The following is a 13,873-nucleotide window of genomic DNA, read 5'->3' on the forward strand; positions in this document are numbered from 1 at the left end:
TTGTCCTTCCTGATGGTAAAATTGCCCACTTAATCTACTATTCGGAGGTATCTCAAACAGGCAAGGATTGAAACAGTGTGCATAGTTGTATATTTTTCAATCATTTGCTGTCTTTAAAATAAGTAATAATGCAATATTTCCTGAGATTTGATGTATTCATTGTGTACATATGAATTTGCATGATTCCATATATATTTTGCATTTCAGAACAAAGCACCTGTCTGGATCTCCGTCACACAAAAGTTTGAAGAAAATTCATTTCATTAAAAGCATGAGGCAGTACGACACAAGGAATAGCAGGTAAAGGAGTCCCATTCAGGTTTCAGCCACAAATGGTATTTACGGTTTTAAATTTTATTAGAAGGTTAGTTGAGGATCTTGAATTAAAATTGTTGGGGTTGATATTCAACCATGGCGGTGAGCATTTTGGGATTTGTGTTTTTATTTTTTTTTGGGGGGGAGGGGTGGTGGTTGCATGTGTATGTGTTATTAACTGCCATCTACATTATTCCTGGATATTCAATGCTGGGCTTTGTCCAGGCACCGGCATTACATATCCAGCTTTGTGTCCAACTGTTACTTGTGTAAGTACAACATTCAGCATTTTATGCAGTTTAGTTTATGCAGTTAAGACTTACTTTTATATGGTCCAATTTGACCACTAAACTGAGACAGTTAAGTGCTGAATATTGGCACAACGCTATGAGTGCTGACTCTGCCTCCTGACTGCCTCCAAAATAGCTGGCTTTAAGATTTTTGTGGTCTGTGGTGATAGTCCCAAATAAACAATTTAACTGGCCAGGAGTCATTTCTAGCTGGTTAAATCACTTTGAAAATTTTAGCTGCCAAATTAGCGAAAGAGTTCAGGGGTAAAGAGCTTATGTGCATGACGGAAGAGCGGGACTTGGGTGTGATTGTATGGGATGATCTTAAGGTGGCCAAACAGGTTGAAAAGGTGACGGCAAAAGCTAGAAGGATGCTAGGTTGCATAGGGAGAGGTTTGGCTAGTAGGAAAAAGGAGATATTGATGCTTGTGTATAAGACTTTGGCGAGACCTCATTTAGAAAATTGTGTACAATTCTGGAGGCCGCACCTTCAAAAAGATATAAAAAGGATGGAGTTGGTCCAGAGGAAGGCTACTAAAATGGTATGTGGTCTTTATCATAAGGCGTATGGGGGACAGACTTAAAGATCTCAATCTGTATACTTTGGAGGAAATGCAGGAAAGGGGAGATATGAAAGAGATGTTTAAATACCTATCTAATATAATAAAACGCTAGCCACGCATGCGCACTCGATCTGCGTGTTCTGTTTTCCGTGCGCTGTAGGGCACCGCAGGTAGGAGTGCGCATGCGTGTGAAGCTCTCTCTCTCCTTTCCCCCTCCCCCCCCCCCCGAGGCGGATGTCGGCCGCTCTTCAGCTCCTCCAGGCAGTGGCAGACCAAACAGGACCCGATCACGGAACCCAAGGTAAAGTTCTGACCGAAGTTAGTTTTAAGTTCTAACCAACGGCGGCGGCTCCTCTCACGAGCCGCACCTGCGTCGGAGAAGGCTTCCGACGCAGGCAGGGATCGTGAGAGAAGCTGCTGCCGTGGCTTAGAACTTAAAACTAACTTCGGTCAGAACCTAGGGGGAGTCAAAGCCCCATTTGTAAAGGTCATCGTCGTCATCTTTGCCCCTCTCCCCGGCACACCCGAAACCCCATTCAGCCTCCCATCCGACCCTCCCTTCGGCTCCCTTAGTCCCTTGCCGCCGCTTCTTTTCTCTTCCCGCGGTCCCGACAAACATCCTGACTCCAGCAGCGGCTGCAGCACTCTAAACACGCTGCTTCGCGGCCTGCTACTGCCCTGATTTGCTCTACCCGACACGGCAGAGCAAATCAGGCCAGTAGAAGGCCGCGAAGCAGCGTGTTTAGAGTGCTGCGGCCACTGCTGGAGTCAGGACGTTTGTCAAGACCGTGGGAAGGGGGCGGTAAGGGACTAAGGGAGCCGGCCACACTGCGGGAAGGGAGGGTCGGATGGGAGGGAAAGGGGGCTGCTTTGGGGGAGGGGTGTGCTGGGAGGCAGACAGCTTTGCTTGTGGGGGCGGGAAGACAGAATGGAGCCACGGAGAGAGAGTCAGGGAGGAACTGGAGGGGGAGAGGGAAAGGAGGCTGCTTTGGGGGAGGGGGTGTGCTGGGAGGCAGACAGCTTTGCTTGGGGGGGAAGACAGAAGGGGAGCCACGGAGAGACAGTCAGGGAGGAACTGGAGGCGGAGAGGGAAAGGAGGCTGCTTTGGGGGGGGGGGTGTGTTGGGAGGCAGACAGCTTTGCTTGGGGGGAAGACAGAAGGGGAGCCACAGAGAGACAGTCAGGGAGGAACTGGAGGCGGAGAGGGAAAGGAGGCTGCTTTGGGGGGAGGGGTGTGTTGGGAAGCAGACAGCTTTGGGGGAGGGGAGACAGAAGGGGGCCACAGAGAGACAGGGAGGAACTGGAGGGGGAGAGGGAAAGGGGGCTGCTTTCTAGCACCCATTAATGTAACAGGGTTTAACACTAGTGTAATATAAATGTACATGAGTCGAGTCTCTTTCATTTGAAAGGAAACTGCAATGCGAGGGCATAGGATGAAGTTAAGAGGTGATAGGCTCCGGCATAATCTGAGGAAATACGTTTTTCAGAAAGGGTGGTAGATGCGTGGAACAGTCTCCGGAAGAGGTGGTGGAAACGGAGACTGTGTCTGAATTCAAGAGGGCCTGGGATAGGCATGTGGGATCTCTCAGAGAGAGAAAGAGATAATGGTTACTGCGGATGGGCAGACTAGATGGGCCATTTGGCCTTTATCTGCTGTCATGTTTCTATGTAACCCAATAATTCTTAGGCATCAACAGACAGGATCTAAAGTAGTCTTCTGAAGGATGTAGTGAGACTATGTGATGGAGTCCAAGGCTGACCTGTCTCAGTTTTATTTTACAAACTTATTTCCTGTCTTTCATTAAAATTATAGGTAGATTATAGTGTAAAATTGTGACAGGGAAGCCCTGTTTTGGAATGAGAGAAGGGAGAGTGGAGAAGGCTGGAAAAGTCTAGCAGTTTTCCCTTCCCAAAGGAAAACTGAGAAAAACTGTCCTTACCTAGAACTTCCTGCTGTCGGAGTTCAAAAAAACACACGGAGCTGGAATAAATAGCAGCCCTGGAAGGAAGGGTAGGCAGGAAACAAAATGTAGAAAGCTGACTAGGCACACAGCTTAGGGAATGTAGACAAGAAACATGAGGATTGTAGTAGCAGGGATAGTGTTACCAGATGTCCAGAATTACCCAGAATTCTCTTTAGAGGACTGTCTGGGTATCCGGATGGTTTCCTGGAGTGGAGGGAGTTTGTTCAGGTTTTGGACTTGCTCTTTCCATTCCAGCTCCCACCCTGGAATCAGGAATGGCATTTGGGTCTTCCCTGTTCCCAGTATCTTCGGCGCCGCAATTTAAAAACTTCAGGCAGCCAGCAGCATTGATGACATGATCCTTCTACCATCAGCTTGCCCTGGAAGCCACTTCTTATTCCCGTATAGGTGGGATGCTGAAAACTGAGGGCTTCCGGGGCAGGCCAATAGCAGAAGTTGCTAACACTGCTGGCTGCCCAAAATTTTTATATTTCAGTGCTGGAGAAGGTACTGGGAACAGGGGAGATTCACAAAAGCAATACTTGACTCTGGGGTGACATGGTGGGGGACTAAAGAGAGAGAGGCTGTACTGGGGTGGGGCGGTTTAGGGGGCGAGAGTCAGGAGTTGTCAGGTCAGAGCACTGTGGGTGGGACAGGGGCTAGGACTTGGGTAGGGCAGGGGCGGGGTCAGATGTTTTTTGACTTAGCAAATATGGTAGTAGCCTTTCAGCGCTATTTAAATGATAAATAGTAGGTAATCCTAAGCGCAGGGAGTTTTCCTTGCAGGTGGACAAATTAGTCATTAGCTTATTTGCAGAGAGAGAAAAGGATGTGGCTGACACTGAGCATAAAGCCAATAGTATAATAGAGAATTTGAGGCATGGAGGAGCAGGACATATGTTTACTGGGGAAAGGAGGCTTTGTAGTAGAGAATGACACGGTGACTGTTCCCCGCAGCTAGCCGTGGGTAACCCGCAGGAATGGGGGAAGAAATTGTCTGGTTGCTGCGGATATGGGGACAAGGCAATTCACCACCGCGTAGAGTGGTGAATGGCCTTGCCGTGAGTTGTCTCCCTTCCCACCTCTCCTGGTCAGCGATCGTGGGTGCGGTAGCCCCCCTCGCAAGTCCAGCAGTCCCCCTCCCTCCCTCTTGCTGTTCCAACAGCCCTCGCACCCTCCCTTTCTCCCCCCAATTGCTGGCGGCAACAAAAAGAAAAAAAAATACCCAAGCCCGCGACTCTCCTGGATCGGTGCCTACCAGCCAGTTGGAAGCTTCCTGCACACAGTGCTGCTCCAGTGCTTGCTGCCGAGTCCCTCCTTCCAATGTAACTTCCGGTTTCGCTGACGGGAAGGGTGACAGTTGCTTGATCTGGTCTGGGGATTGGGGGGAAAAGGGAAACAGGTGCTGGGCCTATGTGGTAGGTGGAGTGGAGCTGAAGGGGAGGGGTTTGGTTTAGCTGCTGAAGGGAAGGATGACCGTTACTGGATCTGGACTGGGGCTGGAGATGAAGGGAAGGATGACAGTTACTGGATCTGGTCTTGGGATTGGAAAGAGAAGGGAAACAGATGCTGAGCTGAGATGGTTTTGCAATTTTATAATTTCAATTATAATGTGCTGCGAAAAACATATGCTCCGTTTTTAGTGTGCCAGAGCTAAAAAAAGTTTAAAGCAGTTTCTCAAAGAGTGAGGACCTGCCAGTAGAGGAGGGTTTAGATCAGTGGTCTCAAACTTGCGGACCAGAGGCCACATGTGGCCCGCCAGGAAACTATTTTGAGGCCCTCGGTATGTTTATCATAATCACAAAGCTATAAATTACAATACAGTGGAACCTTGGTTTACGAGCATAATTCATTCCAGAAGCATGCTCGTAAACCAAAATAAGAGAGTAAGAGTAAGAGAGGGGAGAAGCTGGACACAGGGAGATATATATAAAGAGGGGAGATGGTGGGCATGGATGGGAGCATAGGAACAGGGACAGAAAGAGGAATGCTGCATGGGGGTGGTATATGGAATCAGAGGGGTAATGCTAGGCATGGAGAGTATATGGACACAGGGAAAAGATGGCTAGACATGGGAGAGAATAAGAACACAGAAGGAAGATGATGGACAGGGGATATAGAGAAGTGATACTGTACACAGGGAGAGCACCCGTCATAGAATGGAGAGATGATGAAGGCAGGAAGATGGGCACAGGGGAAATACTAGAAAGGGACATATAGGAGACATAGAGAAGGGAGACATTGAACATGGGGAAAAATACATAAACAGAGATAAAAATGGATGGTGAGCATGGATTAAAAAGAAAAGTCAAATGATCAGGAGACCCTGGCAAGTGAATTAAGAGAAGATAAAAGAAAACAAGAGACCAGCGCCTGAGACCAACAAGAATAAAATGACGAGATGATAGAAAATCAAATATTTTTCTACCTTTTATTTTGTGATTAGATTATATCAGATTTGAAATGTATATCCTGCTATAACTGGGGACTGCAAAGTCCAAGCTGTGCTTCTTTAGCTTCCAGCTAGCTTAGGGCTCTCTCTGACCAGGGGTCAGTTGCCCTAGTTGCACTTCCCTAACACTAATCCTTTCATGTGTGACTGAAATATTCTGTTAGCTTGATTTTTCTATGTAGTATTCTGTAGTAATTTGACTTCAGTTTTTTCGATAGTGAACAGGATATTTGTGAGGGGTATTGTTGAGCCTTGCTCTGTGATTTATAAAATGACAATTGCACAGAATATTGTTTCTTTTTATACTTTTAATAAAATTAGTTCAATATATGATCAAAACTATTTAAGGCTTGTACGAATGGGATCAGATGCTTTTTGGGGGGACCAAGCTCGTGGGGATGGGGTGGGGACAAGGATAAATTTTTCCCTGCATCATTCTCTACTGTGTCGTACAGTGTATCTCAAACTGTGTGCCACAGCACACTAGTGTGCCTCCTGAGATTTCAAGTGTGCCGCGGTACACTGGGGATGAGGAGAGGCGCCGGCCAGCTGACTTGCCTACAGGACGTGCCTAAGAGGCACATCCTGTAAGGCCAGAGACGTTCAAACCTATTAACAGATGCTTGAGAACAGGGGGCCATCAGTAACATCTGTCCTTTTTATTTTTTTTTGGGGGGGGGAATGAAGAGGGGGTGGAGAAGCTTTGACTATGCATGGAATGAATGGAAGATAAAAAGGAGCGAAAGAGAGGCGGAGATCCAAGAACACGGGCAAGAGCATTGGTTCACCAAATGGGAGTGGTAGTGATTGGCTGAGGCCGAGCAGGAAGAGCAAACCGAGGAGGAGACCGATCAGAGTCAGCAGAAACTTTGGCATCTGTTTCAAAACTCTGCCATCGCCCAGCTCTTCAAAGGTCAGTGGTGGGGGGGGGACTCAGAAGGCTGACGCTTTAAATAAAAGCAAAGTAGTGCCGAAAATTTTTTTTTAAAAAAACACACCACAAAACAAAAATAATTTTCCCTAGCCGAAACCAGGAGGAATAAGAAGAGCGGTGACAGAATGTAGATGGGCATAAAACAAAATGGCGAAAGGACCTGCCCTGGAAATAATAGCGAAGCTACGACCTGGTCTATTGCCACTGAGTCAAAACGTTAATTCTCCCAGCACTCTTTTCCCAAAGGCTAACCAAGCCTAAGAGAGCTTTCTTTGTAACTGTCCAGCTGAAGTAGTCTTGGCAATGAAAGGGTCCTGGGAATTTAAAGGACTTATATTAAAAAAATGGCGAAGGCTTGGTGAAGGCACTGGCAGGCTGATGAGTTTGTGTGTGCCTGGTGTGTCTTGCCGGAGGAGTGAGAGTGGTGAGAGAGGGAGAAATGGACATGGGGTGGAGGAGAGGGAGAAATGGTGAATGGGGAGAGAGCATGTTGGGTTGAGGGTGGGTGGGAAGGAGGAATGTCACTTGAGGGAAGAGGCAAGGAGAGAGAGAGAAAGTGTGCAGGGGGCAGAAAAGAGGAAGGGAGAGAGAAATGTTACAATGGGGGGAGGAGATATGACTAAAGGAAGAGAGGGATACCAGACCAGGGAATGGAAGGGAAGGAGGGGAGTCTGGTACCAATATAGAAATAATAGTAGTAATAGTAGTAGTAGTAGAGAGATGCCAGACTGGGAAGGGGAGAAAGGAAGGAGAGAGATGTTGGGCCACTGGGAGGAGGGAGGGAAGGAGAGAGATGTTGGATGCAGGGCAGAAAGTGAAGACGGAGAGAAAAACAGTCATTGGACAAGAAGGCCCTGGAAACATAGTTAAAAGCACAGAAAAATAAAATCACCAGACAACATAGGTAGGGAAAATTATTTTATTTTAAATATAGTGATAGAAATGTGTCAGTTTTGAGAATTTATATCTGCTGTGTATATTGTGTGTATATGGAAAATGAATGGAAAAAATTGCATTACAATTAGTAAAGGGGATGGGATCTGGGGCAGACTGTGGTTGGGGTACTCAGTTGATATTTGTTGACTTAGGGGGTACTTTGCTTGAAGTAGTTGAGAAACACTACTGTAGGCAATTAGCCGGCACTAGCACTTCTTCTTCTCTCCAGCCCTCTTCCCTGCTGGCACCCCTACTGGCGTCTCAGGGCCTATCTGGAGGGTCTCTGCATATGTGCGGAGGTTGATGTGGTGATGTCACACATACGCATGATGTCATCACGGCGACGTCTGCGCACGTCAGGGTGCCTCAAGCCATGGCCACTATCTAGCTAAGAACCTTTTTGTGCTGTTTAGTGTGCATCTGTTTTGTTTTTTGAATTTAAAAAAATAAAGAAAAAAAGAGAGAGTTCTAAGGTTAAACTTCCAGTGTTGGAAGCTCCCCTGGTTTGATTGTTTAAATGGCTCTTAATCAGGGGTGCCCACACTTTTTGGGCTTGTGAGCTACTTTTAAAATGACTAAGTCAAAATGATCTACCAACAATAAAATTTTTAAAAACACAAAGCACACTGTATGCAGAGAAAATGTTAATTATTTATATTCTGGGAGGTTTTCAAAGAGGTCAAGGCAGATGACTTTATGCAATGTCACCTCAGTAACAACTATACAAAAATAGACAAATATACCCCCTCTCTTTTTACTAAACCATGATAGCGGTTTTTAGCGCAGGAAGCTGCGCTGCTATCGATGCTCATAGGCTCCCTGCGCTAAAAACCGCTATTGCAGTTTAGTAAAAGGAGGCCATAGTGCAAAATATAGACAGCAGATATAAATTCTCAAAACGGACATATTTTGATCACTAAATTGAAAATAAAATCATTTTTCCTACCTTTGTTATCTGGTGATTTCATGAGTCTCTGGTTGCACTTTCTTCTTCTGACTGTGCACTTTCTTCTTCTGACTGTGCATCCAATATTTCTTCCCTTCTTTTAGCCTCCTGTATGCTTCCTCTCCTCCAGACCTCATTCCCTCCCCAAACTTTTTCTTCTTCTCTCCCTGCCCCCCTCCACTTTCTTTCTTTCTCCCTACCCCCTTCTTTTTTTTCTCCCTGCCCCCCTTTCTTTCTGTCTGTCTTTCTCTCGCCATGCCCCCTTTCTTTCTGTCTGTCTTTCTCTCTCCATGCCCCCCCCCCCCTCTGCGATTGACCTTTTGGGCACCCCTGCTCTTAATTGTCTAGAGTGGAGGAGTAGCCTAGTGGGTTAATACAGCAGCCTGAGACCTTGGGGAGCTGGGTTTGATTCTCACTGCAGCTCCTTGTGACTCTGGACAAGTCACTTAACCCTCCATTGCCCAGTTACAAAATAAGTACCTGTATATATGTAAACCGCTTTGACTGTACCCATAGAAAGGTGGGATATCAAATCCCAACCTTTTTTCTTTCCTAGAAGAAACCAAGACATTTTCTAAGAAAGGTTTGTGTTTACCCTTCTGGGCAGAACTGGCTCAAGGGACTGTGGCACCCTGAGACACCTTTTTATATTGGTGGCCCACCCAAGCCCACAGTTCAGTATCTTTCCTTCCACTCTCTTCCCCCACTGGTGATCCACTGTCTTCCTTTCAAGTCCTACTCTCCCATTGATGATAAAGGACATAAAAATCTCTCCTTTCATTCCTCCTTCCTATTCTGTGGATACTTGAACTCCAGGAAGAGGGAAGGAAATAATGCTAGACCAGAATTTTGGTACCTTTTATCACTGGTGCTCTGGGCCAGTGCCTCATCTAGTCTATAGGATGAGCCAGCTCTGCTTCTGAATGGAAAAATGAAACATAGAAATATGATGGCAGATAAAGCCAAATGGCCTATCCAGTCTGCCCATCCACTATCTCCTCCTCTCCCTAAGAGATCCCACATGCCTGTTCCACACTTTTCTTGAATTCAGACACAGACTTTGTCTCCACTACCTCTACCGGGAGCCTGTTCCATGCATCTGCCACCCTTTCAGTAAAAAAGTATTTTCTTAGATTATTCCTGAGCCTATCAGCTTTTACTTTTGAATTAAGCTGAATAAAGAGGTGACACTTTGAGAGCATGATCTTTTATTGTGTACTAAGGAAACTTCTAGAAAGATAGTAGCTTTAAAGCAGTGTCTCTCAAACTGTATGCTACGAGAGATTCCAGAATTTTATTTTTAAAAATTCACTTCATACACAAAAGTCTGTCAATGTTATGAGCGTCTGTGTGCGTAAGGATACAACTGCCCAGACAAGCATCATTCTTTGATGTGATTGGTCCTTGAAAACTAACTGCAAGTAATTTTATTTTTATTTTTTCTTGCAGTAGTTATCTTGAGCAACAAACCAATCAAGGCTTTGTTACTGTTTGGATCTTCTTATCTTTGCGAACTTGGATTTTCAACTCTGACAGAAATTAAATAGAAAAAAAGAGAATGACTGTAGATGGTTGATGATGAAATGTGTGTTTACTTGTCGACTATCGAGCCGGGTTTTGAGTTAATTTGCACTCAGAAACAAGCACATCCATTGCTATCTACTTTACCCTCTTTCCCCCCCCCCCCAACTTTATCCTTTTATGAAGCCATTTTGGCTTTTTTATCGCCAGCCACACCAGTAAAAGCTCTGACACTCAAAGAATTCCTATAAGCACTGGAGCTAATGCTGCCACGGCCGGCGATAGAAAAGCCTAACAGAGCTTCATAAAAGGGGGCCTTAGTTTCAGTTTTACAATTATCCATCCATAGCTTAAAGAACTTTAAATAAATAACTCTCAAACTTTTTGTTGGTTTTGCAATTTTATAATTTCAATTATAATGTGCTGCGAAAAACATTTGCTCCGTTTTTAGTGTGCCAGAGCTAAAAAAAGTTTAAAGCAGTTTCTCAAAGAGTCCTCACCCTGCCAGTAGAGGAGGGTTTAGATCAGTGGTCTCAAACTTGCGGACCAGAGGCCACATGTGGCCCGCCAGGAAACTATTTTGAGGCCCTCGGTATGTTTATCATAATCACAAAGCTATAAATTACAATACAGTGGAACCTTGGTTTACGAGCATAATTCATTCCAGAAGCATGCTCGTAAACCAAAATACTCGTATATCAAAGCAAGTTTCCCCATAGGAAATAATGGAAACTCACTTGATACGTTCCCACTCCCCGAGGCCGGCGGCGCTGCTCTCCCCCCCCCCCCCACTGCGAACCGGCACTCCCCGCCCAAACAACTTGAAACTTACTCTCCCCCCCCCCCCCCCGGTCTGGCACCAGCACGCAGCACACAGGACGTGCCGGTGCTGCTTGAAGAAATTCCTGCCTCTGCTGAGCCTTGAGCATGCATCTGCGCATGCTCAAGGCCTTCTAGTTCTCCCTCTTGCCAAGATTCTCGGAGATCTCTGTATTCATGCATGAGATTTTGTACAGGGAGTAAACCTGGGAAAGGCACCAGTCACCCTTGGCTGTGACAATATACACAACAAAAGGAAAATGTATAATGAAATAAGCCATTTGTGCTAGTGGTTCTGTAAATTAGTTTAACTAATATTTGCACTGTACTTCATAAGGAATAAACTTTCTCTCTTTTTCCTTCCAGGATTGTATTAATATGTGCTAAGAGATCGCTCTGTACAGCCTTTTCTATCCTGCCATATGGAGAGAATCTACAGATCAAGTGAGTACACTTCCCCCTCCCCATTCGCGGTTTCTGCACTCGCGATTTCACATAATCGCGATATTTTTCTGGGGAGGGGGAAAATTTTAAAAACCCATATTTTTTACCTCCCTGCCGCCTTCCCGGCCTTACCTGGTGGTCTAGTGGGCTTTCGGGGCAGGAGCGATCTTCCTACGCTCCTGCCCCGTGCAGATCGCCATGAGGAAATGGCTGTAGGGAGTTCCCGTCGTAGTCTCGAGAGACTACGGGAACTCGCAGCAGCCATTCCTCATGGCGATCTGCATGGAGCAGGAGCGTAGGAAGATCGCTCCTGCCCTGAAAGCCCTCTAGACCACCAGGTAAGGCCGGGAAGGCGGCAGGGAGGTGGGGAGGGTCAGAGCCGGATAATCGCCATTCGCAGTCCGGCTCTGCCCGTATCCCCCTCGAATAACGAGGGAGAAGTGTATCAGTTTTCTGAATATTTATAGAGATGCCTTTTTACAGTTTTTTTCATTAATAAAAATTAAAATGTGGGGTTGTCTTAATGCCCCTGGATTTTTATGTGTATATATTGCACAATGCAACTGGTAAAATTTTCTTGGGGAAAAAAGGCAGAAAATGCATATGTTTTGCATATTAATTTTCAAAACTATGCTCAAAGTGCTATAATTTGTAAAATATAATCTAACTTTTCAGGCACGACTTGTGTCACATTTGTGAGGTCCCTATTTGTACAGAAAACATCAAACCACATTTAAAATTATAGAGTAAGTTAAATAAAACAAACATGAATTGAATGAGTCTAAAAGTTTCTGAAATAGTTCAAAACTGCAAATAGATGTGATTTTTTTAATTATTTGTGTAAAAATTTGCACTTGTCTGGGTTTAGTTCTTGGGAGAATGGGCAGGAGCAGGATGCTTGGTGGTGGAAACTGCATTTTATTTAAAAAAAAAATTGTGAGAAAAGCATCCAGTTCTTAAACCGTGGGAAAATAAAAAGGACTTGAGATAGAGAAGCGGCTCCAGAATCATAAATTAGCTAGAAATGTCTTGCTTCTTTAACTCTTGTTTATTTAAATCTACCTCTGAAAATGATTGAGGAACTGCTAAATACCTGCTCAGGTTAAGGTGGGAGAATGATTAGGCTTGAGAAGCAAACTATACAGTGTAGTAATAAGATTCACTGTCACGTCAGCTGTGAGTGTGCTTGATCATGCACTGACAGATCAGCAAAACGTAGTCTTGAGCAAGAGGAAACAAATTTGTTTTAAGTGCTCCTTGAGTGCTGGTTTGAGAAGTGGGATGCTTTTGGCAGCCTGTAAGCAAAACCATTTTTAAGTCTTGTTTCTATACTGTATATAACTTTCCTATTTCTAGAACACTTTGCTGGATTGCAGTCTCTCGTGCCTATTTATAGGAAATGGGAGAATTCTGCTTTTATTCCAAATACGTCTGTCCTTTATTGAAACAACAAATGCTAGCACCACAGAAAAGTTCTCAAGTCACTGTGGACCTCAGGCAGTGTTTTACGATGTAGAAGTGCAACAAGAAAACCAGAAACAAAACTGTTTCCAGCACTAAAGAAGAATTTACAGTTTACATCATTTTTTGTTGCCTTGACAAATTATTTCTTGAAAAGTAGAATTTGTTCTGGATAGTATTATAATAGCAAGATTTTCCTCTTACTTACGTTGACAGTGACTCGAAGGTGGAGGGACAGAAGCAGCGCCATCCTTCTGGTAGCGTTTTAGCCGTGGCAGAGATAGCACTTGGACTGGAGGGAGTGGAGCCTGGAACAGATGGGGAAGTGAGTATGTTTACTGCAGTTTGTACCATGTGCTAAACTTCAAACTTCTCATTATGTGAGTTTGACTGTCTCGGTAAGCCAGAAATAAAACTCCTTTTGGATTCTTAAGGTTAGTTATTCCCTCATGCTGCTTTTAGCTTCCGGAACAATAAGAATGAACCTCTGTTGCCCTGAAAGTATTCCTGGGGGGGGGGTTCCTCTTCCCCTCCCCATCAGAAACTCCTTTGTTTTAACCAAGGAGAAGTAATTTATATTGTGTTTGGCACCGCCAGTTATTGACACCTCTGAATCTGTGTACTGTACATATGGCCAAATGTTTAGGAAGGGCCCCTGTCACACATGCTAATTTAACGAACCCCAAGGTAGATGTTGACTGTTGTAAGTCAGTAACTGGTGGAAAGAAGGGGGGGCATAGAGAGCCAGAGTTATTGCTGCTCACTGAAGTCTGTGTACTACCCTCCTCCCAGCTGTGCATTGTCCTTCAGTCAGCACCATACAAAGTCACATTTGTGAGAGTTTTAAAGTTAATTTATATTACCTTGATAGGTCCAATGAGCTTGTTTGCCTAGGACTCACCAAAGTTTAATCCTGCTCTAGCCTCAACCTTGGCCCACAACCAGCAGCGCTCTCTGAAACTCAGCCTTTACAACCCCTCAGTCTGGCATTTACTAGGCACCATTGAGAGCTCAACAATCTCCCGGTGGTTGTGAATGCTACCTGCATACCTGGCTAAACCAGGCAGCAGCAAATGTCTGCCTCAGGAATTTAACTGAGATGTCCCACACGGTGGTGCAAAGCACTGCTCCTGTGACACCTTTCTCTTCCTTCTGTCCTTTCTGGCTTTGTTGCCTATTTGAAACAAACCTCTTTGTTCTGTTTGTTTTTTGGTTCCGTTTATTAACGA

The 13,873-nt window shown here is 45.1% G+C and overlaps 1 protein-coding gene across 1 annotated transcript in view; it reads left to right on the top strand.

The window, feature by feature from the left end:
- CABLES2 (Cdk5 and Abl enzyme substrate 2) overlaps positions 1-13,873 on the top strand; it is a 60,269-nt gene that overhangs the window by 11,820 nt on the left and 34,576 nt on the right. The window contains exons 2-4 of the mRNA XM_033963932.1: positions 208-300; positions 11,106-11,183; positions 12,861-12,969. Of these exons, the coding sequence (XP_033819823.1) occupies positions 208-300; positions 11,106-11,183; positions 12,861-12,969 (280 nt within the window). The remainder of the gene's footprint in view (positions 1-207; positions 301-11,105; positions 11,184-12,860; positions 12,970-13,873) is intronic.

Source organism: Geotrypetes seraphini, chromosome 11 (genome assembly GCF_902459505.1).
Source record: "Geotrypetes seraphini chromosome 11, aGeoSer1.1, whole genome shotgun sequence".
Classification (NCBI taxonomy): Eukaryota; Metazoa; Chordata; class Amphibia; order Gymnophiona; family Dermophiidae; genus Geotrypetes; species Geotrypetes seraphini.